Source organism: Pseudorasbora parva, chromosome 24 (assembly GCF_024679245.1).
Source record: "Pseudorasbora parva isolate DD20220531a chromosome 24, ASM2467924v1, whole genome shotgun sequence".
In the NCBI taxonomy this organism is placed as follows: Eukaryota; Metazoa; Chordata; class Actinopteri; order Cypriniformes; family Gobionidae; genus Pseudorasbora; species Pseudorasbora parva.
In genome coordinates this window covers 17700912-17725951 of record NC_090195.1, presented here as the reverse complement: position 1 = coordinate 17725951, position 25040 = coordinate 17700912, and the positions used below count along the sequence as shown (strand labels likewise).

The window sequence follows — 25040 nt, the reverse complement described above, 5'->3', positions numbered from 1 at the left end:
GCTATATTTCCATTACCCTATGTAAATATCTAAAAGAAAGCTCAAAAACAACGTGTTAACATTTTATTTTCCATAAAAAGCTCTTCAAGAGTAGGCTAGCTAGCCTATAGTTCTGTCAAAAGTAACTTCGGCAAATGATTAACAGGACTAGCTACTGTTGCTCATCAAAATTGAGATTTTTAGTTGTTGAGTGGACTAGTAGCTACAGAATCTCGTCGCTTAACACACTGCAAGGTGTGTAGGCTATGCTAAATGCGTTATTTAATTTGTTGACTCAAAGCAGTGACAAGAAGCTGCGCTAGGCTACGGCTTTGAGTAGCATTGCAAGGCATTTAAGAATCTCCTTTAATCTTTAAGAATTAAAATGCCTTTAATTTGCCAGATTGGCAGGTTTAGGCTATTGGCGGTAGTTTTTGTTGTTGTTGTTGTTGATAATGATGATGATATAAATTAAGTCAGGCATATAGTGGAAATTTAAACGATCTCGACTTATAGCCTGCCAGCCGTCATTCTGGTTATATGGCAATAACATAACGCAATCATGTAAAGCAAGTAAGCTATGCCTATGCGTTGTGTGCCGTTCTCCGACAATTCAAGTCCTGAGATCAGCTGACGCGCTCATGTGACCAAGGCTAGCTCTGCAGCTCAAAATGGAGTTGTCGGAATCAGTGATGAAAGGGCTTCAAACTGTGGCCGATCCTAATGTGTTCGACCTGAAATCTTTTACGATATTCACAGAGATCGTGTTCGAGAGTCTGGTCTCGCCTCGATGCGAAAGTGTTCTAGGTAAGATGGTTGGGGTTTTCTTTGTGCTGCACTACTTCCGGTTCTTTCCACACAAGAAGGAAGTAGCGCAGCGCTGCGCTGTCTGTTTCTGATGTTATATTTTCTAAGGATTGGCATATGTCGCCTAGACCTAAAGCTATAAGGGCGGACAGACTGTGGTCGTCATCATTGCTTGCGGTGTGCCTATTGTTCTAAATCCCGTGTACACCAAGGAACCCTTTGCTTAGCCGTCCGTATTAGCTATGCTATGGTGTGACCAACGCTGCATACTTTTTTATTTAAGAACTGAATAAATGTATACAAGGACGTATGTAGACTTGATTATGGTCAAACGCATGCATGTATTGACCTTGTCTTTCGTCTAGTAAAAAAGTGAGGTTAAGCCAACTCATTTGCGCTAGTTATCCACTAAGCATATTTTTCGTCTCTTATTCCGCTCACTTTGTTGCCCATATATTCAATCTGATTAATTGGCATTAAAAATAATTGTACATTTGTATCAAAAGCATAGTAAGCTTATCTGATTCCGTCTAAACGTCTAAACAATGCAAGAATAGCTTATACCAAAGGACATCTCTCCACTCTCTCTCTCTCTCTCTCTCTCTCTCTCTCTCTCTCTCTCTCTCTCTCTCTCTCTCTCTCTCTCTCTCTCTCTCTCACGCACGTAACAACAGCTTTTCTTGAGAGCAATTTGTCATCTATCGCAGGTCACCCAGAATTGAAGCACATCGATCAGTCTACCCTGAAACACTGTCATACAGCTGCAACGACCTTCATTCTGGAAGGAATAAAGCAAAATGCAGATAAATCAACAATTAGGTAACAAGAAATGGTCCTCTGAATATAAAATAAAACTTCAGCACTTATTCTTTTTTTCCTTTACCATTTTTAAAATATCGTGTGCTCTTTTAGCTCGTGTCTTGAAGATGCCAGGTTCCAGATCGAAAGAGTGGACATATATTATACTTCATTCCAGGTAATGTTTTGTCACAATGCCCTTTATATCATCTATAGGCTACAGCTGCATTGCATTCAATTAAATGTTTCTTTTCTTTTAGAAAAACAAAACAAATTTGGAATATTTGTTGTCAAGGTGAGGAATATTATTATGTATACATTTTATTGTAAAAGGCATCTGCTAGCCTACCTATCACACGTATTTATACATTTTTTGGGAACTTTGTGTTCATCACATAATCATAAGTATCTTGCAATTGACAGGTTTATAAATCATGTAAAATCAGTGTGAAAAGTTTTAGGCTATATGTGTGTGTATTTATTTGTTTTATTATATAGTTAAATAAAATTATAATATATTATAATAAACATATTATATTTATTTTAAATATATTTGTTGTACCTCAGCATTGATACAAGTCCTCCACATATAACTGATGCTGGATGGCGTCTTGAGTATTGTATAAAGGTAGGCTACTTTTTTTTGTTGTCAGCATTGACTAACTTAACTCATACTTGACTTATAACCATAGTCTCTCTCAACAGAATAGTCATTTGCATAAAGTCAATCAGCCGTCATACCTGATTTCTTTGAACACTGAGGTATGTAATTTCAGATACAATAGCTATATGCCTATGTTTCATCACTTTGAATAAACTCTGGTTACTTTTGCAGAGGGGTGGCGATTCTTCGGAAATTAATTTTAGTTGCACCATGGAGCAACTTCAGGTATTTATTTTAAATAAATTTGCATAATTAGTTTGCTTTGTCCTAAATTATGTAATTAATCATCAGAAAGAAGTTAACCTATAATTTACTTCTTCTAAAGGCCTGGGTTTAGTTTTATTAGGCTATTATTTGAGACATGTTTTCCATTCATTAACATCAGGATGTGTTTTTACAGTGTTGCATTCTGTAGGCCTTCTTCATTTAGCAAAAAATCCTGGTCTAAATAAACATATGCGATACATGGCTGTAAATTAATAGACAGCTAATTGATACAACCCGTTAATTCCATGCTATCTGCAGGACTGATTATTTTCTATAATGTCAGCATTGGGTTTCTGCATCTGGAAAAGCCAATTTTATTATCTTAGTCATTACACAGATGCCTGTGTTTATCGTAGGGGTGACACAAAGGTGAATTGTCGAAAGATCAAGTCATAAAATTCTCATGCACTCAATCATCGTCACATAACACTTAACAAATAACCTAAAAGCTTTCCTGTTGACCAACAAGTTTTAGCGGACCGAAGGCAAAATGTTGCCACGGTGTGAAAATAAATAAAATGATGCCGAGCCCGATGTGTTTTAATGTGTGATCACGATTGACTTTGTTGCATGCTCAATAAAAGAGCAGTCCACATATAATTTACCCACGTTCAAAACTAGGCGGTTCTCTCATTTGAGAGTGTGATAACTTGCACAACACTTTTTTTTCTTCAGATGATTTTGTTTATTGTTAGCCTACAAAGAGTTTGCGACGCCAACTGATCATCTTTAAATGAACGAGAGCTTTGACAACAGCATGACTGGAATTTTCGCATGAACAGTCTTGCAGTCATTTTATGGCATGCTTAGCTCAGATATTGACATTTGAAATGGGAAATAAAGCTGCAATTAACATGTTCATGCATTTGCTGGTGGATAAACTGGACTGTTTGAACTGTTTAGGATTTGGTTGGGAAAATGAAGGACGCAGCCAAAAGTCTCGAGAGGGCGACCCAGTCTTGATCCCTGCCTTCTCTGGATTTTGGGTGCTGAGGTTGAACGACCCAAAGTGTCTTTCTTTCAGGACGCAGCGCTCCAGTTTTTTTCTTGTAGAATTCTTCTTGCATTTAGGCCTATATTCTATATGCTAACCTTTTTCTTGTATAAAATCCACAATAAAAAAAATACTTTGATATAAGCAAACCTGCCTTTGTGTAATTGTTTTAGCGCTAAGTCGGCTGCCTTTGTTGATAAACGCATGTTTACGAAGAAATCGACATTTGTCGCAATTATGCGACAAGTGTCTGACCTCGATCCCTTCACTGATACAAGCGCATTATATTCTATAAACTAGGCTATAATTTATTCAGGTTGAGGGGACAGGTTTTTATAAATGAATCCTAATATGCGGGATGTTGGTGTTACTGTGCGATATTCTACTCTCATTGAGTCAGCCTACCTAGCCTATTTAAGAGCAAAATAACACTTGTTTTCAAGAGGACTCCCGACCAAAAGTGGAACGTGCGCAGTTTTACATTGTAGGCTACTGCCCTCTGCATCACATTAACTAGCCTGAATTCTAATTCAGAAACGTGGGTTATCGGGTTTGGTAGTTTTGGTATAATTTAATAGGCTAATAGCCTATATGAATTGCTTTCTCAACAACACCTTTGCGCTATTTAGCTATCCATCTCTGTCTATTGATAGATTATCTATGTGACTGGTTTTATGGTAAGTTAATCAAGCCTCCGTTATGAATCACATTCTTCAAAGCTGTTGACGGGAGTGAGATCATTTTGCAGACAAAAGTAGCAAACGGTTCAAAGCTGACCTACAATAACCTATCCTGTTGTGTCTAAACCTTACGAGCTGGACCACGGTCAAACAGACTTTGAAACGATATTCTTTGTTATTTGCTGAACGCGAGCAGCGCTGAATAGCCTACACCGACACATATTCCCAGGCCACCCTTAAGGAATTAGATCACGTGATGCATGGGGCGGTCGAACTACAAGCCATTTTGGGGACGGTGTCAGTTTCCACTGAACCATCAGCGCAGCATTTTTCAAAGAGAAGACTGAAGGAGCTAGCCTAGAGAAAACACACACCAGCCTGGCCGTTTTACTAGCGGGAGGTCTAAATACAAGACCGCTTACAAGGTCTGCAACCGAGCACGGCACACACATCGACAATCGGACCTTTTCTATTTTTTTTATTATTGAAATGCGCCCTGCTCCAGCGTTCTCTTATTGCAATTGACAGCGTCTGCAGCCCTTTTCAAGATGGCCGCTTGGCTCGTATTCATTTTCTACTGATCGACTTCTAACTTTCATTGTCTAGCCACCTCCAGGCTCGAATATTCACTCCAGCTCAGTAAGGTACGTGTTCTTCGATATCTTCCCTTACCAATGTCAAATTTCAGACTATGTACCCTAAATATATATGTGTTTTGTGAGCTTAAAATGGAGACGTGTGTTAGAGTGGATGCGGGAACTGACAGGCTCGCGTAGCCTATACGCAACATTGTCTCCGTCTCTCCGCGTGGTTGTAGATTTTAGTTAATTTATCTAAGAACATTGTTTCCTGTCTGCGCGAACGACTCATATTTTGTTGTAGGATATTCAGTTATTGCCCCGTCATGTTTGCTTGGTGTTTCTGGCTTAAATTTAATGGTTTAGTTATTAATGAATCCTGATGTGCACGCGAAAGCGGGTAGAGATTGGTCGTCTGCTCATGTGAGTCTGATTTCAAAAGGATTTTCTGATTGTTGTCACATTGAGCAGTTATCTAATTTTATAGATATGCGATCTGTATTATGTTTACAACCGGACAAACTCGTTGTTTTCCCGAAATGTACTTATTTGTGTGTTTTCTTAACTTAAATTTACATGGTAACCTAAACTTGTCGTCTTGTCGGATGTGCAGGACAAAACATTCAGGGGTTGACAGGAATCATTCACTACACGGATGATGTGTGGATGATAAAACAACAAATTTATAACCTCTGGTACTTATTTAACGCATTAAAAACGTTTTAGTGGTTTATTTTTATTTATCCAACTGACCCGAAGAATCCTCCTCTTGATAGTCTGGTTTAGCCTATCAAGGTTTGTATGGATCTTATATCAGTTGGTTGGACAAAGGACATTTGTCTTCTATAGCTAGCCTACTCTATCATTCAGATTTTTAAAAAAATATTTAAGCTCAATATCACTTACCCTATGTGTGGAAGCCTTGCCGTGCTTTGTCACGTGAAGAATGTTTTTTAATTATTATTGAACATTGTCGCGGGTTATTTCAGAATGTGTTTTTTATCATTAGCCTATTTATTTTATTATGGTTCTTGACTTGCGCATGTAGGCTAGGCTACGTCTTGATTTAGAAATCGCAGCTTTTCCCTTAAGAGTTTGTGAATAAATATGCTAAGAGACTACCTTGCCTGACTCCCTAAAGTTGTGAATGTCTAATCTATAAGTGACGTGTTTGAATTTTGATTCTGATGACAGGCCGTGTTACATCGAAATAGGCCTGGCAGGTATTTTTAAACTCTGCTCTTTCTCACAAGGCACAGTTAATGTATAGGGTTAATTTCCTTCTTTTGACAGTTATTTATTCTATCACCACCATCAACAGAATGCTTGTCTAGTCAGAGTTCAGAAAGTTTGTGGTTTTTGTTTCAACCGTAACGTTGCACTGTAAGAACAAATAGGGTTCTTGTGTATCGTTTCTGTTTGACTGGTGGTTATTTCACTAAAAACCACGAACGGTTTATTTATTTTATAAGAAAGGGCACAGGTCAACAGTTTTTCCTCTGTAGACCGAACTTGGTTTGAAAGCTGTCTTACTTTATAATCTTTATTTAGCCGATGTAGCCTATTTGATATCTCTCTGTTGCTTGTTCTTAAGTGCCCTCTTGCTCTTGCAGTTTTGTGTAGTCCAATAGCTTACTTTCTTACTGTCATAGCCATGGCATCATCCTTTGCACGATTATTTTTCAAGTAGGCTAACATTGCCCAATAACCTTCAAAACGCACCTTATAAATATGCACGATAGCAGTAGCCTAGTAGGTAGCCTACCTTGCTACCTTGCATTCAGCACGAGTTTGAGAACTCAACGTTAGAACTTGTGTTTTAGTTCTTAGGCTACTCTGTTCGTTTCGCATTGTTGTGAGCTCTCTCGCCACTTTGTAGCACTTTTCTTCGGCTCTCAGTGAATGCCCCGACGTAATAAGGCGTTTCAAAAACAGGACTTAAACGGAAAATAACCATAGCCTATACATAGCAAAATATGAAGATAGTCGTGATGTCAAACGGGTAACCTATTAGTTTAATGCAAGGTGCATTCATGAGCAATGGGCGATTGCAGTAGTAGTCCAGGAGGGAGAGACTGTCAAAGCAAAACAAAGATCAGCATCAGCGGCAATAAAGCTGTTCAGTCTTCTAATTCAGCTCTTTATACGAGGTCTTAAGATAAACTGTGACTTTGGTAGGCCGTTATCATGTAGCCTACTAGCTACACTATTTTATATTTTAATCGGCGATTTGTTTTACTACATCAAAATTTGCGCTTTCATTGCATTCATGGCTAGGCGGAATGTTCCATTTATGCTGCTTGGTACGTTGCCATGTAACGCAGCTTTAGTTGCTATAGAAACCGTGAGAAGTGTTCGTCAAGTAAAGTTAATTTACGTAAACTCTCACCAGGATGCATTATTACGAGTTGTGGTGAATTGTGTTTGGCTAATTTGACATTGCAGCGATATAATGATCGCTTTACAATGCATTTGTGCGGTTTCACAGCACCGAAGACCCTTGCTTATAAGATGATCTAAAATTTCAAAAATTCACAAAAATGTTAACCTCAGCTGATTGAGTCATCATAATTTTGGCACATGCTTAGTTGCAAATCTTTGTTCATCTTATTTTAATGTCCATGCAGGGTCTTTTCCATCCCATGACGATGCATCGTACAACAAGGATCAAGATTACAGAGCTCAATCCCCATTTGATGTGTGTCTTATGTGGTGGATATTTCATAGATGCAACAACAATCATAGAGTGCTTGCACTCATGTAAGTATGAGATGTGCTGCTCTATTTCCTCTGGTTATATTTTAATATCATGCAACATATTTAGATCTTATCCTGTGATATTTCTCTGATCCTCAGTTTGTAAAATGTGCATTGTCCGGTACCTGGAGACCAGTAAATACTGTCCCATATGTGATGTGCAGGTGCACAAAACGAAGCCACTTCTCAATATTCGGTAACCTTTTAAAATCTCTGTCTGTTCCATCTTTCCAATTAATACTGATTTGCAAGCATATCTGCTATCTTGTTTCTTTTTATTTGAAATGATTGGAAATTATGTATTTAATTAGCTTTTTTTATTATTATTGATGCCTTTTAAATAATTAAGAAATAACATTTGAGTTGGTCGCAACAGGTCTAAATTGCAATCAAAAATAGGCCTACCTGACCAACATCTATCCCTCCCCCCAGGTCTGACAAAACTCTACAGGACATTGTGTACAAGTTGGTTCCCGGTCTATTCAAAAGTAAGTCAGTCACAGTATAAGATTGCATTTATTGTTTGTAATAGTCACATATGCTTTGATCTGAAATGTCCATGTCCTTATATGTTACATATACTTAGTAATCACAGTCAATTATGCATAATTACATTCAACTTAACCAACTAGTAAGAATGTTGTTAATTAATTTACTCAGTACTTAAATATATAATTACATTGTAACAAGGACACTAATAACTTTTATAAAGTGTAACCGAAATGATGTCTTCTGTGCAGATGAAATGAAGCGTAGAAGAGATTTTTATGCTGAACACCCATCTGTTGATGGTGAGTATTGAATACAAGTTTGTTGAACTGTTCTGGTAACTTTTTGAACAGTGTTGTACAGCTGTGCAGTCTAATTGTGGACATTTGTTTAATTTTAAGCCATTATTCTTTAATTTATTTCAAAGCTGCAAATGGATCAAATGAGGATCGAGGGGAAGTTGCTGACGAAGACAAGCGAATCATCACAGATGATGAGATTATCAGTCTGTCAATTGAGTTTTTTGATCAAAGGTATGTATTTTTCAGTGTATTATTCTGTTATAAAAGTCTTAAATGTGTAACACTTTTTTTTAAAGTAGCCATTCTGCTATAGTGTAAACTTAATGATAAACATATTTGATTAAATGTATGAAACATTCTTCTTTTTAAATTATATGATTTATTGCTCAGGGTCCAACAGCAAGGCTGCACAGATGAGAGGCAAAATGAAGAGGTAATTGAGATCTGGGATATTGAATCTCATTAAAAAGTTTTTCTGCTGCTAAAAGTTTTATGATAATGTTGATTGCACCGATAGCAAAGTGTATCTGAATAAAATATCTCCTTTAAAAAAAACACAGGTTAATAATAAAAGATACTTACAATGCCCTGCTGCCATGACTGTGATGCATTTGAGGAAATTTCTAAGAAGCAAAATGGACATACCTCCTACTTTCCAGGTAATGTGATCTTTGTTATTGTAGTTTAATTTGTATAAAACATGTTCTGTTCTGGGCTTTTTTTAACCCTAATCCAATTCAGTTTAGTTGTATTGCAACTTTTAATTTGCTGATTTGGCGTATTGTTGGCATATGCAGTGTGATTTTTGTGCTTGTTTTTAATATTATTTTTCATTGTTCTAATAGATTGAAGTTATGTATGAGGATGAGCCTTTGAAGGATTATTACACATTAATGGACATTGCCTACATCTACACATGGAGAAGAGTAAGTTCTCATTTTTTAGTGTTAAATCTTATACTAACTGTGACTTTACAAACTATCTTATCTCAAAGTGTATTATTCAAGCAGGTAATTTATTTGTCTTAAGATGATAATTGGTTGTGCATTGAGTATTTTGGTTGCTCAGCATCTTGCGTTAAATGATAAAGTGCATTCTGTTATTTTCGCACGTAGAATGGACCACTCCCTCTGAAATACCGCGTGCGGCCCAGCTGTAAAAAAATAAAGATTACCCACCCACAAGATGGCGTGAACACAAACCGCTCTGAAAGCGATTCAGCCAGCGATAAGGCCAGCAGTCCCGCTGGAGTTCCATCCACCTCCTCACCACTACCGAGTCCAAGCACACTGGTTCAGCCTTCACAACCTCACTTCACCCATGTTTCCAACCCTATTAACGGCACGACGATGACCAGCCCTAGTCGACAGTTCAGCTTTGGCAACAAAGTGCGAAAGACAGCGCTGAACGGATCTTCCACATCGTCGGGATGATGAGGGACTACATGATAAAGCCAACGCCAGACATAATCCAGCTATTTCCATGCCAACGTAGTGTCATGTAGAGCTCTTTCTTTTTGTTATTATCATCAGTATAGTATACATGTAACTTTAACGTAGTGGAAATGACGCGCTTCATTCGACACATTGCTGGATTTTCTAAGTTTGTGTGAGAACGTTAGAGGCCCATTTGATTGCAAAGAGGAGAGCAGAGCGGCGGTTGCGGCATTTTCAGAATGCAGAAATGACTGAATTATACCTTTTTATATATTTTTACTTTCGGTCTACTTTTTCCCTAAACAAATTGCGTTATCTGTTGCTTGTATTTTACATGTGTATCATACAGTTCTTTAAAAGCATGATTAAAAAATCATTTACTTTTGATTTTAGTTTGCCTTTTCTGGGGTAACGTTAGTTGCTAAACATTCCTGGTATATTCTTGCCTTTAATGATATATCAAAGAAAGGCATATATATATATATATATATATATATATATATATATATATATATATATATATATATATATATATATATATATAATAGGCTATATATATATATATAATAGGCTATATATATATTTCAAATTTAAATGACAAAAGACTATTAGAACTGAGTAAGAAATGCAACTTAAGTTCTAGTCGGCCTAATAATTTGTATTATTAGAAGTTCTTGGGAATTCAAGTTTGTTTGCTGTTACTGTTATTGTACGATATGCTCACTGTGCCGGTTCGGGGCCGTCAGGTTGGTCTCGAGGTCATGCTCAAGTCCTGTATAGCATGCACACATCTCTTTCAGACTGCTTTTCAAGCTATATTACGTACACGAATTTGTCAAAGACAAACAGCCACTGTTATACCCCCAACTTCTCATTCTCGACAAGATTTTGATGTCTTCAGTGTTCATTGTCTTATTGGTCGATTGTAGGCTATTGACAGCTATTGTATTGTGACTGTTGCACAGTATAAAACATCTAAATAAACATTTTACACTTTCACATCGACTCGGGTTTTAATGCTAATTCGAATCAGATAAAGAAATAACCTACCAAAAGTCCCCATGCATCAATAAGTGGTGCAAAACATTTTAAGTTGACATTGACAATAAGCGTCAAGAAATATATTGTATTGTTTTTTGCATAAGGGGTTATGGGCTATCCATTACATTTACAAATAAAGGTTCCAAAGAGTTTTTTGTTTTGTTTTTGTTTTTTGCAGCAGCAGCAATGTCATTAACCATTTTTGTTTAGGCTTCTCAAAAAACCTTTCAGGGATCAGTTCTTAAAATAACTTTTTTTTTTCTTATCTAAAGAATCTTATTCCATGATAAATAACCTTTTGTGGAATGGTAAGGTTCCATGAATGTTAAATGTGCTCCATGGAACCATCAATTCCAATAAGAACCTTTATTTCTAAGAGTGAAGCGCGAATGGACATATTAAATGATCGTGCGATAATCTGGCAACTGAAATGTATAGAGCCTATCAGGTTAACTTATGGTTTAATTAATTTGACCGGTTTCAAAGTCTGTTGTGACGAAGGTAGGCTATTGAGAGGAAGGTGAACTTATCCAGTTGTGACTCACAGCTTAAAACTAGCCGGTGCAAATTATAGTAGTGGTCGTTACAGAACTCTGTCGGTGAATCTCTCCGTGACTCAACCTGTCTCGACATTTCGCTTCATGCAAGTGCTGAGGTAATAAAAGCTATTTATTTTAACGGGGTGGTGCATATATTAAAGATTTATAGTTTAGTTGACAGGTTCAGTAATATATTGTCTTCAAAAACTTGTAGAGATCTTGTAAGGCAATTCTCAGTCGACACAATTGGTTGATTCCGTGTTGGGACTTCCAAGAGACTGCATGGATTCTGTCATGGTTAACGTTTTAGCCTATGTCCTGTATTCTGGCTTTTTTTTTTTTTTTTTTTTTTTTTTGGCCAATCCAGTATAAAGGTTTAATTTTACTTTTGACGTTAGAATGATGCTTATTAGAGAAAAATCAAGTCGTAAAAAAACCCTACAAATGTTTTTAACTGAAATTATTTTTTTCAGGAGTGATTTAAGAGGTGGAAATAAGCAAATCCAAGTGGACATTCCATACAAGCTGTCATTGCTTAAAAAAGTTTATTCTCAAAATATATAGCTAATCATAGGCTAGCTACTATTATAGTCATGCTATTGTCATACCTTGTCTTGTCTGATGTAATAATGAAACCGTGCGAATAAATATGATATAGGCCTATATGTTCTTCATTTAAATTCAAAAGTATTGAAACACAGATTCGTTCTTTTTGAGAGCATGTCTGTGTCACAAGTAACATTAAAGTTAATGCTTTAACTAGGTTACTCAGCCTTGAGCTGGTGTATAAAGGCCCGACGTGTCAGGGTTTTTATAAGGCAGATAGCCTTTCTCCAATAATGGTCCAGATATACCATTTTAGGCCTTTATAACTAAAAACAAGCTATTTTCTAATACACAATGTGTAATTACTTGAACACATTTTTTTATTTGTAGCCCACGGACAGAATGCGTGTAATTATGCCTATAACGTTAGTCGACGATAAGCAATTATAAAAGGCATCCGGGAAATTATAGGAACTCTTTGGTAACCAGCTTAAATGACCGCTTTAAATGAAAGTAGAAGCAATAAAACCGTTAAAAAAAACTGTTTAAGTGAACAAGCACGGAAAGTATTCAGTTGCTCGACGAAACCCGTTTTCCCCCAGGCTAAACACGAACCAGTAGGCAATAGTTTATTTACAATTCTAAAAACGTATTTAACGAAAATGCGAATGTGAAGACTAAAAATTACCAAATATGACTGCTGGTATGACTGCAGTTGTCTCTTTGGTAACCATGTAGAAACTAATGTGGGGGCAGCTGTTCGCCCTCGCAGCTGCTCTTCAGTCACCGTGCACCGCGTTTAATATCCCAATCTAATTACGGATTATTTAACCTGCTATTACATCTGGACATCAGCTGCATACGGCACTAACCCTTATTTGAACAGATACGCGTGTTTCAGGTTGACACATTAAAACAACATTGACAGCAGGCTCACCGAACGAACGAGATGCCTATCACTTCCGGTTTGTTGCCAAGACAACAGTTGCACGCCTCCTCTAAACTCAAAGTCACAACAAACGCTGTTTTCTAATGGAAGTTTAAACGCACAATTTGTCAGCAGTCTTTGCTCCGTTTTAGGATACTGATAAAACAATGAGTCAGCGGCAGGTTTTACAAGGTGAGGAAGTCAGATACTTTGAAGGATTACGTTAAAATGTTAATGTAGTAACGTTACTGATAAACTCGCTCAGACAATTAAAGAGGTTACTTTTTGCAGTTTGTTAACATTGTTTTGGGCATCGACTTGACTTATATGCCTGTCTATGTTTAATTTAAATTTCTGTTAGTAATATGCCCTATCATCAAAACCAAATTTGTAAAACAAGATGATGACGATGATGATGATGATGATGATTAATATTAATATGCAGTGTTTGAGCAGTACCAGAAGGCAAGAACACAATTTGTGCAAACTGTAGCAGATCTTGCAACTAGACCACAAAATACCGAAACACTTCAAAATGCTGGTGAGTGTCTATTTATTTATTTGTGAGAAAATGAAGTAATAAGGTTTCTGCATAATTGAAATACATTTTCTATGGAAAAATTAAAATGTTTTCTATGGAACTGATGAAACATAATTTTCCTTGTAATGTTAATTACTTGAATTTAAAAACATTCAAGGTGAATGATAAGCTGTCAAAAGTCTTATAATATATATTACAAATTTAAAATACATTTTTTAAAATTGTAAAATAAATTAATCACGATTAATTGCATCTAACATAAAAGTCTGTATCGTGTGTGTGTGTGTGTGTGTGTGTGTGTGTGTGTATATATATATATATATATATACACACACACACACACACACACACACACACACACACTCACATATACATGTGTGTGTGTATGTATATATATATATATATATATATATATATATATATATATATATATATATATATATATATATATATATATATACATACATACACACACACACACACACACACACACACACACACACACAATATTAACACACTCTGGACTGCATCATGGGCCTTTTTACCAGGATCTAAATCAAATCTGTTTCACTTTCACAAACACATGAATGTTTCTAGGTGAAAATTTCTTACAAAACACGTTAAGAAGTTAAGTTTTTAATTAATATAAGGAACATATACAGTAGCTCACCATTTCATTCATATATTTTTTATCATGATTTGAACCTTTGAAAGTATATCCTCCCCTCATCTGCTCTCAAGTGTCTTTCCACTCCCGTTTTCTCCCCTGCACAAATGTGCTCACTCTCTTTGGCTTAGGTGTAATGTCCCTTTTGAGGCCTCTCCTTTTGGATGCAGTCCCAACTATTCAGCAGACAGCAGCTCTGGCTCTCGGAAGGCTTGCCAACTATAACGATGACCTGGCTGAGGCTGTAGTAAAGGGAGACATTCTTCCTCAGCTTGTGTACTCCCTGGCTGAGCAAAACGTGAGTTTCTTTGGTTGAACCGTTCAGAATTCATTGAAATAAATAGGTCTGCCTTAAGGCGTCAGACTTTCATGCCTAAATTTGCTTTTGCACAATGCAAAAAACTTGGCAAAGTCAGCCAGGGCAAACCATGTTTTTACAATTTACAGTTTAGTTAATACATTTTTACACTTCTATAATATAATACTGCGTTTTAAATGTTTTGTGATAAGCATAAAGTCAAAAAACTGTTTGTTTGTCTGCATTCTTTATTTAAATTATTTGACTTTAAACAGTGACATGACTGTTAACAGTAATATATAAATGTAAAGTTCACAGTAGTGCATCATCTCCAGATCTCAGATCACATATTGGTTTGACTCCTGGCAAACTCTTGGATCATTGTTCAGATTCCAAAATAACCCAGCAGAGAAAAAAAAGAAAAAGAAACTAAAAAGTGGCAATCCAAAGCCTTTACTCCAAAAAGAAAAAGAAAAAACCTAGTTAGATTGCTGTTACACTATCAGAGAGGCCTCATCTTATGTACAGAACACACTCCACCAAAGGTCTTTTTTTATCTAATTGAATCATATAATGTGATATATGGACTTAACTGTTTGTTAAAGGCAGTTTTGCTGGTGATTGACATTGTAGTGTATTTATTGTTCAATTGCTTTGTCCTCTCCCTCTGGATTACTGGGAAATGAATGACACAGCGGTTCTATAAGAAAGCTGCTGCATTCGTTCTTCGAGCTGTTGCTAAGCACTCCCCTGAGCTGGCCCAGGCCGTGGTGGACTGTGGAGCACTGGACGCCCTTGTCGTCTCCTTGGAGGAGTTTGACCCTGGGGTCAAAGAGGCTGCTGCATGGGCAATAAGCTACATTGCCAAACATAATGCACGTAAGTTTAACAAAAAAATGTTTTCTCTCTCCTTCTCTCTCACAATTTGTCAATGTTCCTTTTGTTATTCATCTTCTCTCCTGGTGTGCAGAGCTGTCTCAGGCAGTGGTTGACGCTGGAGTTGTGCCGCTGCTTGTGTTATGCATCCAGGAGCCTGAAATTGCCCTGAAGAGAGTTGCTGCTTCCGCTCTGAGCGACATAGCCAAGCACTCCCCAGAGCTGGCTCAAACCGTGGTGGACACAGGGGCAATCGCCCACCTAGCACAGATGATCCTAAACCCAGATGCCAAATTAAAGGTGACAGCCTACATTCTTAAAAATAGCAACAGCAATGCCATGGAAGGGCAATTTGGGAAATTTTTGTGAAAATTTCTTCTTAAAAGAACCACCTTAATGTGAAGAACATTTTAATCTAAATAATATTCTTTTAATATACAGAACCTTTTGTCCAATTGAAAGTTTCCAGGGATGATAAAGGTTCTTTGTGAAACCACCAATGCCAATAAAAGTTCTTTATTTTTTAAGAGTGTACATATATTGTAATCAATGACATGCAGACTGAGTAGGGCTTTTCACACTTGAAATAGTTACCCCTGGGTCATCCTAACCCCAGATAAAAACAGAATCCTTGGTTATCTTGTTATGCATTTCACACTGCTCTTATTTTAGCTGGGTTAAACAATTAACATTGGGTATTCATAAACTGACGGTTTACACTGTACCTTCCCAAACCCTTGTTTTAAAACGATAGTTCACTTTGAAATTATATTTTGATATGTTTTAGCTTACCTCATGGGCATCCGAGATGTAGGAGTATTTGTTTCCCCAGTAGTTTCAATTTTGATCATTTTAGGTCAAACCGTTCTTGTCTGTGCCTCACATAATGCAGGTCTATGGTCACCACCATCGTTTTTACCTCTTGTACACCACAGGAAACATGCACGCGCGCCCTCGGATCAGTCGGACGTAGTGGTGTACAAGAGGTAAAAACGATATAAATACTGTTCGTTTTCTCACACAAACTGCTCGTTTCGTGTCTTAGGCCATCAGTGTGTACTTACGATGGGGGATTGTTTAATTTGGACTTCTCTGTGTATGCTCTTTGAGGTGGTGACCATAGACCTGCATTATGTGAGGCACAGACAAGAACGGTTTGACCTAAAATGATCAAAATTGAAACTACTGGGGAAACAAATACTCCTACATCTCGGATGCCCATGAGGTAAGCTAAAACATATCAAAATTTAATTTCAAAATGAACTATCCCTTTAAGTTCTTATTTGCATATTTGTGGTGTCAGGGTCATTGATTGGATGAGTCATTATGCAACTTGTATATAAAGGCTCTAGCATTGTCCTGGAATATCCTGGAACCCAGGAATAGACTTTTGTCCACTGTCTTATATTTTAGTGAATTTCTGGAAGAGCCTGTAAAGAGCACATTCAGGGCTTTTCAGAGAAACAATATGTTTGGAGGTTTCACCATGACAACAACATCTTGGTGAAGAAGACTGACATTAATTTAGTGATCAAATGTATCACTCTTATGGAAATATGGTAATATTTTGTAATTATCAATTAAATCTGACTAATTTTCAAATGGTACATATCACATATCAACAACTTATGAAAATGTTATGGGTTTTATAATCAAAATATTACATTGATTTCATACATGGGCACTGTAGAGGACACCAGGACTAAAATAATGTTAATCAGGCATTTAGGAGACAAGTGAATAGGAAAAACAATTATAAACCAATATACCTACGAGACATTAGCTATTATTATGAAAATGTTGCCAATTATTACTCCCATTATTACACATCTTTTTCATTTCATGTTGCCACAAGAACACATTAATATGCAAATTAGATACAGTGTATAGTAGACAATATGAATGGGACTACCCATTTATGGCCATTTTACCCGCATATTGCATAAGGTCATATGGTATATCAATTCATTCCATTATATTTTCCAGAATCATCTTTATCATCTTTCCTGATCCTCAGTAGGATATTATTCCTTACTGCCTATCGATTCAATATAACTATAACCATTTGATTTTAATTTTCATCACCTTTTGACATTTTCCCCTCAATTGCTGAAACTACTGCAACAGAAATTTGTCTGTGCCTGTCCAAAGCTTACTTCTTAAGGCATGTGATTGGTTGTCTGTTGAGTCAATAGCTACAGACCTCCAAACTTCGTGTGGCCTTCAGATAAGCTTGGGAACAGTGCGTAGAGAGCTTCATGGATAGGGTTTGTTTTTCAGGGGTTGGGCTTGGCCACTTAGTTCCAGCCTCTGGTCCTCTTCATTTAAGGGTCACACTTGTCCTCATCCTGGTCAAAAGTGACCGAAGCCTTAAAATGTAACTTTGAGGGTATTTTGTGATAATATGCAATATTTATAAAAAAAAATTCAAATTCAAATATCAAATTTTTCCCCATTGAAAATAATAGAACATTTATTAAAAAAAAGAATAATAATACAATTATTTTTCAATTAAAACGGTATTCCGTGTTAAAATAGAGACAGGGCATTCAAAAAAATAGTTTTTTTTGAAGGAAGTTATTGCCCTCTGGTGAAAAAGAAAAGCGGATGTAATGCCCTGTTATGACCACTAGGTTCCTATATAACTCTATATAAAGTGGCTTATAAATTGTTTAGTGTTTTTAGACATAAATACTTATTTTTATATAGTTGTGGATTTGGATTTATACTTAGACATTCTCAAAGACCATTTTGGTCAAGGTTTAGGTTTGGTTGCGTCTATTTTGCGACTCTTGATATTTTAGAGTGTCACCCCTACATTGCTATGCACTTTTTTTCTGGTTCATGGCTGATTTGTGGTTTGTATCACCAAACGATTCCCTGAGTTTTTGTGTATTTCCCATTCATTTCTTATGGAGATAATTTTTGACAGCAAAGGAGACAAGTGTGACTTTTTTTAATGACCATTTAACATATCCTAATCACCTCCTTTATTTTTTGTGTGTGTTCACATAGCTAATGCAACAAAAGTCACCAAGTGTCATCCCATTCCGCTGAACCAAAAAATAAATACATTTCGAAACGTAAAATGTTTCAGTCATTTTTGACCGAAGAGGACCAGAGGGTCCTCAAGACATTTTGGACAATTTCATGCTCCTAACTTTGTGGGAACAGTTTGGGGATGGCCCCTTTGTGTTCCCTTCATGTTCCCACAAGCAAGGTCCATAAAGACATGGATACACAAGTTTGGTGTGGAGGAATTTGGCTGGCCTGCAGAGTCCTGACCTCAACCCAATAGAACACCTTTGGGATGAATTAGAGTGGAGACTGCGAGCCAGGCCTTCTCGTCGAACATCAGTGCCTGACCTCACAGAAGAATGGTCAAAAATTCCCATAAACACACTCCTAAACCTTGTGCTAAGCTATCCTAGAAGAGTTGAAGCTGTTATAGCTGCAAACGGTGGGCCAACTCCATATTAAACCCTATAGATTAAAAATGGGATGTCATTAAAGTTCGTGTGCATGTAAAGGCAGGCATCACAAAACATTTGGTGTATATTGGTGTATTATAGTGTATATCATCTGAAAACAATATGGTGGCTGATATATTGTGCATCCATTGTAAAGTACATTACAAATGCCCTAATGACTTAATTTGACAGTACATTTTTTACTCCTGTTTGTAGAGGCAGGTTTTTTCAGCTCTCAGCCAAATCAGCAAGCATTCCGCGGACGTAGCCGAGATGGTGGTAGAGGCAGAGATATTCCCCGCTGCACTGGTTTGCCTTAAGGACCCTGATGAATATGTTCGGAAGAATGTCGCCACTCTTATTCGAGAAATCACAAAACACACCCCAGAGGTACCTACCACATACATAACATACCCACTAAATGATTTCAAGATGCTTGGGTAACTTTGGAATCTCCACTTTGTCAGCTCTTTGACACCCCCTGTTTAAATAACATAGTGTGAGGCAGCTAGTCTGTAAACCATGGAGAATGTGGGTCTGTTATTTATCACCAGTGCAACACAGGAAACAGACAATTGGAAACCACAGTCATTGCATCACCCATTTTTTTCACCTGCTCAAAACTGTTTTGCTTTTCTGGTCTGCCTTGCTAGTTATTTATCATTATGTCACTCTGACTTGTGTGTTTACTTGTGTGCATTGTGTGTTTCCTACTCAGCTGTCTCAGATAATAGTGACTATGGGGGGTGTAGCAGCTGTGATTGACTACCTCGGGGACTCCAAAGGGAATGTTCGCCTGCCTGGGATCATGATGCTGGGCTATGTGGCTGCACACTCAGAGAACTTAGCCATGGCTGTGATTGTATCTAAAGTATGTTATGTTATCTTAAAATAACATCCTTTTATAAGCTTGCACATAAAAGTACATATGTGCTCTTCTGTTAAAAAGTTTAGGGGTCAGCAAGATAAAAACAAACAAAAAGGCAAATATATATATATATATATATTTTTTACATTGTTACAAAAATAAAAATTTCAAGGAAATGCTGTTCTTTTGAACATTTATTAATGGTTTCCACAAAAATATTACTGAAATAATAATGTGTTTCTCGAGCAGCAAAACAGCATTTTAAAATAATTTCCGATGGATCATGTGACTATATTTCACAATATTTTTGTTTTACTGTAATTTTATTAAATAAATGCTTGCTGAACATAAGAGACATCTTTTAAAAATATATAACTGTACCCTAAGCTTTTGAACAGTAGTGTATTTGTCTCAAAATACTTAGTAATCATATTTGATTCTCCACTCCTAGGGAGTGCCACAGTTGGCTATCTGTCTGGAAGAGGAGCAAGAAGATCACCTCAAAGCAGCCACAACTTGGGCATTTGGCCAGATTGGCCGACACACACCTGAACATGCACGAGCTGTTGCTGTGGCCAATGTGTTCCCTAAACTCCTAAATCTCTATTTGGACACTGAAAGTTCTGAAGACCTGCAGGTCAAGGTGAGCACCGGCCCATAAGTAAACTGATTTTCATTTTAATGTAAATTATTTTTTACTAATGTCATTCAGATTTTTTAGTAACTCTCACCTCTTCTTTGCTTTGTTTACATACTCAATAAAAAGGCCAAGAAGGCTTTGAAGAGCGTCCTTCAAAAGTGCACTTATCTACCAGCATTAGAGCCTCTGCTCTATGACGCTCCCAGCAACATTCTTAAACATGTCCTCTGCCAGTTCAGTAAGGTAGCGGGAGCTCACTATTTTCATTAACACGTTGTATGAAAGCTGCATTTGTTAAAGACAATGAGAACTGTTTAAGGAGCTCTTCTATTTCCTCCCCATCTCAAAGGTTCTTCCTCATGACAGTAAGGCACGCCGCTTGTTTGTTACCAGCGGTGGTCTGAAGAAAGTGCAGGAGATCAAAGCAGAACCTGGCTCTGCAATTCAGGAATATATCAATGCAGTCAACAGCTGCTACCCGGAGGAGATTGTCAGGTTCATGAATATTTTTGTGAATAATAAAGAGCACCATATCAAAATATATTTTACTCTAAACATAACAATGTAAACCCTTAGATTGAATATGCTGTATGGTTCTTGGTGTTCCACTGATCGGCCCTTCTTTCACAGGTACTATTCGCCTGGTTACTCTGAGACCTTGCTGGAAAGGATTGAAAACTATCAGCCAGTTTGAGCGTGTGCAACACTTTCTTTACTGAAACACGATGGATGTTTTACTTTTCAAAAAGTGAACTTGTGAAAAGTGGCCATATAGCAATGATCACATCTGCAACATCTTATTTCAATATAAAATAATCCATTAAAATGCATGTATGGTATTGTGATTTAGGTTTTTTATTTGATGTCTTACCTTGTTTCATTTTTAGTCAATATTCAACAAAAGCATTTTGATATGATTAGTAATGATACTGGATTATTAATTCAGATATTTGCTGTTTTTGATCAACAGCCAAGCCTTGGCTTGTATATATACACATATATATACTTGGCTTGTATATATATATAAACCTATTGATTTATTATGAACCTGTACCTTTAATCGGTATACTCTTCTATTTAATTAGGCTATCAGGTTATTAAAAGTTGTTGATTACCATTTAAATGCTTGTAAATGTTGTGCAACTATTTGAGGCTACCTGATTATTAAGACTAGTCCAGGTGTTGAGTGAATTACCCTAGAATCAGTTTTTATATGGTGTAATCCATGTGAGAGTCTGTGTCATTGTGCAGGGCTACATTCCCAAAACCAAAAGCACTGTAAGCCTAAAAAGACAAACAATCATACAAATCCTAGAATTATGGGCTCAAAAAGCATTGTTACTTGAGAAGACCTTTGAATTAATTTTAGATATACAAGTGCTCTAAAGCATGTGTCCGGGGACCCCTGGGGGCCAACAGGGAGTGCTCCTAGCTCCATAGAAAAGTCAAAAGAAATGATATATTAATAAAGTAATAAATATATATTAATAAAATTATAAATAAATAATTAATAAAAGATTCAAGTAACTATATATATAAATAAATTGGATAAAATAAATAAAACATTGATTAACATAAACTGATGAAATAAATAAATACAATAGATTGAATATATATTTTATACAAAAATACATCAAATAAATAACAATAAAGCACAGTTGTTTAGTAAGTTGAAAAAAAAGAAAAAAGACCGTTATAATGCAGCATAACAAAACCAGCAGAGAGACTCACCTGCAGGACAGCCGCAAAATTACACCTAAACTTAATATTAGCCAATACAGTTAATATTCTTGAAGCTTTTTCCTTTAATGTCGGGATACTTTATTTTATACATTGGGCCTATATAAATCAAATAAGTGCGTTGGTTTGTGTGTAGCCTAGGACCACGTAGGTTAGTTTACACAACAACAACGACAACAAAAGATGTGGCATGACTGTTTTAATCATTTGTATGCTAATTCGGAGGGACTGCAATACTTTGCAAGCTTATTAAAATATCTTGGCGAAAACGTATCGACCTTTTAAGAGAATATCATACCGTTGATGAGAACAGGTGTTTTTTTCGAATTTCGACTCCGTGGCAAAGCGTTTTCGTCTTCTTCTACACTCTTCCTCCACCTTGACACCCACCGCACCACCCGGTCGTGAAGCATTGCTGTCACCGTTATCGCTCTAGGGAGCAAAGAGCAGACCGCTCAATTTCAACTCAGTAGAAGGCCCTAGCCTATACTGGCAACACGTTGAACCTCGTTCGCTGAATTTAATACCCTTGTGATTGGCAGGATCACTCGCTGGTCCTCAATACAGTAAACGCTGCCTTAGCTATAGCTTATCCCTATAGCTTAATTTGAATAAATAATTTGACCCCTTGAATTTGAAGATAAAATATTGCAAAAGGACATAAAAGGTCGGCTGTTGTGTAAAAGTTCTGAACAAAGGTCTCGTACAATTAATTTCAAAGATAACTGAATTTTTAAGAAAATAAAAAACTAGAGCTCCCAATAACCAGCGATTTACATTTTATATGTGCCTATTGCGTGTTCGCCATGTTAAAGAATTTTTAAGAAACACCCATACAAATGAAACGAACGTTCGTAATTTCGGGAACGCTATCTATCATTATAGAGAAACGGGCCACCATGAGTTTTGATTATTATGCATTCACTCTTTATCGCCCCCTGCTGACTCATTTATGCATAACAGATTGAAGAACAGCTGTTAAACATATGGCAGCCCATGCTTTGTTTGGTGTTTCCTCTTCTGATGTCAATCAGATTACTTTTTCATTTGACACTGTTTTGTTATGCATTGTCTCCGTCCCACAGCTTTGTCATTGATTATGAAGTCAGAATGCCAGATCACTTCGTGAATGTAGCTAAAACATAACAACTATAGGCCTATAGGGGTTATTTGAAATTTTTAGTCGGAAAATGGTTAGTAGGACTTTCAACTAAAATAGGCTAGCCTATAATATAAATATTATAAGTTGCATATTCTCTAAGATAAGGAAATGCCATGTCACATATATTTATTTTGAATTATGTCTTACTTGACTGCATTACCGTAAGGTTGGAACAAACGCTATATCAGTTGTGGCATCGTTCTTTCAGCCACTACCATATGCCCAAGAAACGGAAGAAGCCTTGAAATAATTAAGCCATATACGCTTGAGGCTTTTAAATGAGAAGGCTATACCCACAAACCTTCGTGTGCACCAGATTGCAAGTATAGTGAAAACCAACAACATAAGTTTGTCTTTATGCCTCTTCCATTTGAGACAATCTAGATGTGCTCAGATTATTTATATTTTAAGATACTTTCATCGGTGTTTAATACCAAATAATTCAAAATGAACCAGCTCTTATGTCTCATTAGGCCTTCTTGTGCCCGTTGAAACGTTGAAATCGACTGAAACAAGCATTCACACCGTTAATAACGTTAATATGAATTAAAGTTAGCCTAATTGTCAAACAAATAGGTTATTATACATATAAACCATAAGTATGCTTTTGGGGCTTAATCTGCATGAACCATGTAGACAAATGCTCCTGTCTTTGCTTTCTTTCAGATAATTTAGTTTCTGTCCAATTCACTTTGTACACGGAGCTGTTATTTATTTATTTAAAATATATTATTTCCTATAGCATAGGCTTTATATAGGCCTAGCCTATATAGATTTTTAGATTTTTTAATTGTTGAAAACAGTTCTGCCTGGTATTATTTTAATATATTTTTTAGAAACGTATTCTAAAATTTAATAAATAGCCTATTTGTTTTAGGCCTACTGTTTTTTTTTTTTTTTAGCATTCACTTTTTGTATTAACGTTTTATTTATTTTATTATCTTTTTAAACGAATTTAGCCTAATTTTTATCGTCTTTTATAGGCCTAAACATATGCTAGGTTTTGTAAATGAATATGACTGTTAAAACACATATCTTTGAATGGGAGTTTTTCCAATTGCAAAATAATTTAAACAACAAGTTTAATAAGAAATGTGCTTGTTACCGATTTGTTTGCCGTAGGCTACCCTAGCCTATGCTACACACGTTAACACAAGGGGGCGCGATCCTCTATGCGCGCGCTGGCACCCACACCCCAAAACCACAACTTATATACTATGATATTGTCTATAACACGAGAGATTACTCTTGTTGAAAGCTAGTTTTATTCAACTCAGTATTCCATTGTGCCCTTGGCCGTCAATGACCCTTGCGTCAGTGGTCCACTTCAGCTCTCATTCATCCCCTTTGCGATAGCCTACGAGAAGTGGCAGGTCCTGTTTTCTCAGGGGGGTGTAACCGTTGGCTTTTCGTTCTGTTGTGTTGTGGGTCACTAACAATGTGTTCATGCCTCACCTATAAATGTCAATTTCTCAATAACCCTGACGTAGTCCACCTCGGAAAAGTCTTTGAAGCCAAAAACATCACTGGGATGTGATCAGTCAGACTTTGTCAGACTCAGCCTCTATGCTTTCACCTCAGACATTCTCACATCCTGTGTCTTAAAATAGTAAACAAACATAGGCTTTTGTCTTTGAAACGGACCACAAGCACGAATACACATTTTCTCTCTCATAAAGCAAATATGTTAGCAATTGCTATACGCTCTGAGAAGAGCAAGCCTGCCCTGATAAAAAAAATATCCTGCATGGCTTGTTTCGTCACTCATCCAAATAGCATCTACACCAAATTCTGATGACTATGGGGTCATTACATGAAAGTTAGGACTATTTTGGATTAATTATATATTTTTTTGTCTTCATTCTATTCGGTTTCCTGTTTGAAGGAGGAGCATATATCAAATAGACTAGGTGTTGTTCATCCTGTGTGAAACTTGCAGTCATTGTTCTTTGCATGAGTTACAGAAGCAGCAT

At 36.7% G+C, this 25040-nt stretch overlaps 2 protein-coding genes across 3 annotated transcripts; both read left to right on the top strand.

The window, feature by feature from the left end:
• The first annotated feature begins 592 nt into the window (after positions 1 to 592).
• On the top strand, positions 593 to 10224 carry LOC137063742 (polycomb complex protein BMI-1-A). Of its 2 annotated transcripts, XM_067435015.1 has the most exons (14): positions 593 to 786; positions 1494 to 1605; positions 1699 to 1762; positions 1845 to 1873; positions 2420 to 2474; positions 7398 to 7527; positions 7624 to 7720; positions 7957 to 8012; positions 8265 to 8315; positions 8441 to 8546; positions 8706 to 8748; positions 8876 to 8974; positions 9161 to 9241; positions 9431 to 10224. In XM_067435015.1, the coding sequence occupies exons 1-14, from the start codon at positions 651 to 653 to the stop codon at positions 9746 to 9748; spliced, it is 1377 nt and encodes a 458-aa protein (XP_067291116.1). In that variant the 5' UTR covers positions 593 to 650; the 3' UTR covers positions 9749 to 10224. The 2 variants fall into 2 exon arrangements, with proteins under 2 accessions (XP_067291116.1, XP_067291115.1); XM_067435014.1 differs by lacking the exons at positions 593 to 786; positions 1494 to 1605; positions 1699 to 1762; positions 1845 to 1873; positions 2420 to 2474 and adding an exon at positions 4252 to 4833 and having other exon boundaries at positions 7395 to 7527; positions 9431 to 10223.
• Positions 10225 to 12809: 2585 nt separating this feature from the next.
• spag6 (sperm associated antigen 6) lies at positions 12810 to 21288 on the top strand. The gene is made up of 11 exons (XM_067435031.1): positions 12810 to 12997; positions 13251 to 13346; positions 14145 to 14311; positions 15007 to 15190; positions 15282 to 15487; positions 18874 to 19047; positions 19376 to 19528; positions 19977 to 20168; positions 20292 to 20408; positions 20515 to 20660; positions 20796 to 21288. Exons 1-11 carry the CDS (start codon positions 12973 to 12975, stop codon positions 20857 to 20859), a joined length of 1524 nt encoding a protein of 507 aa, XP_067291132.1. The 5' UTR covers positions 12810 to 12972; the 3' UTR covers positions 20860 to 21288.
• The last annotated feature ends 3752 nt before the right edge of the window (positions 21289 to 25040 follow it).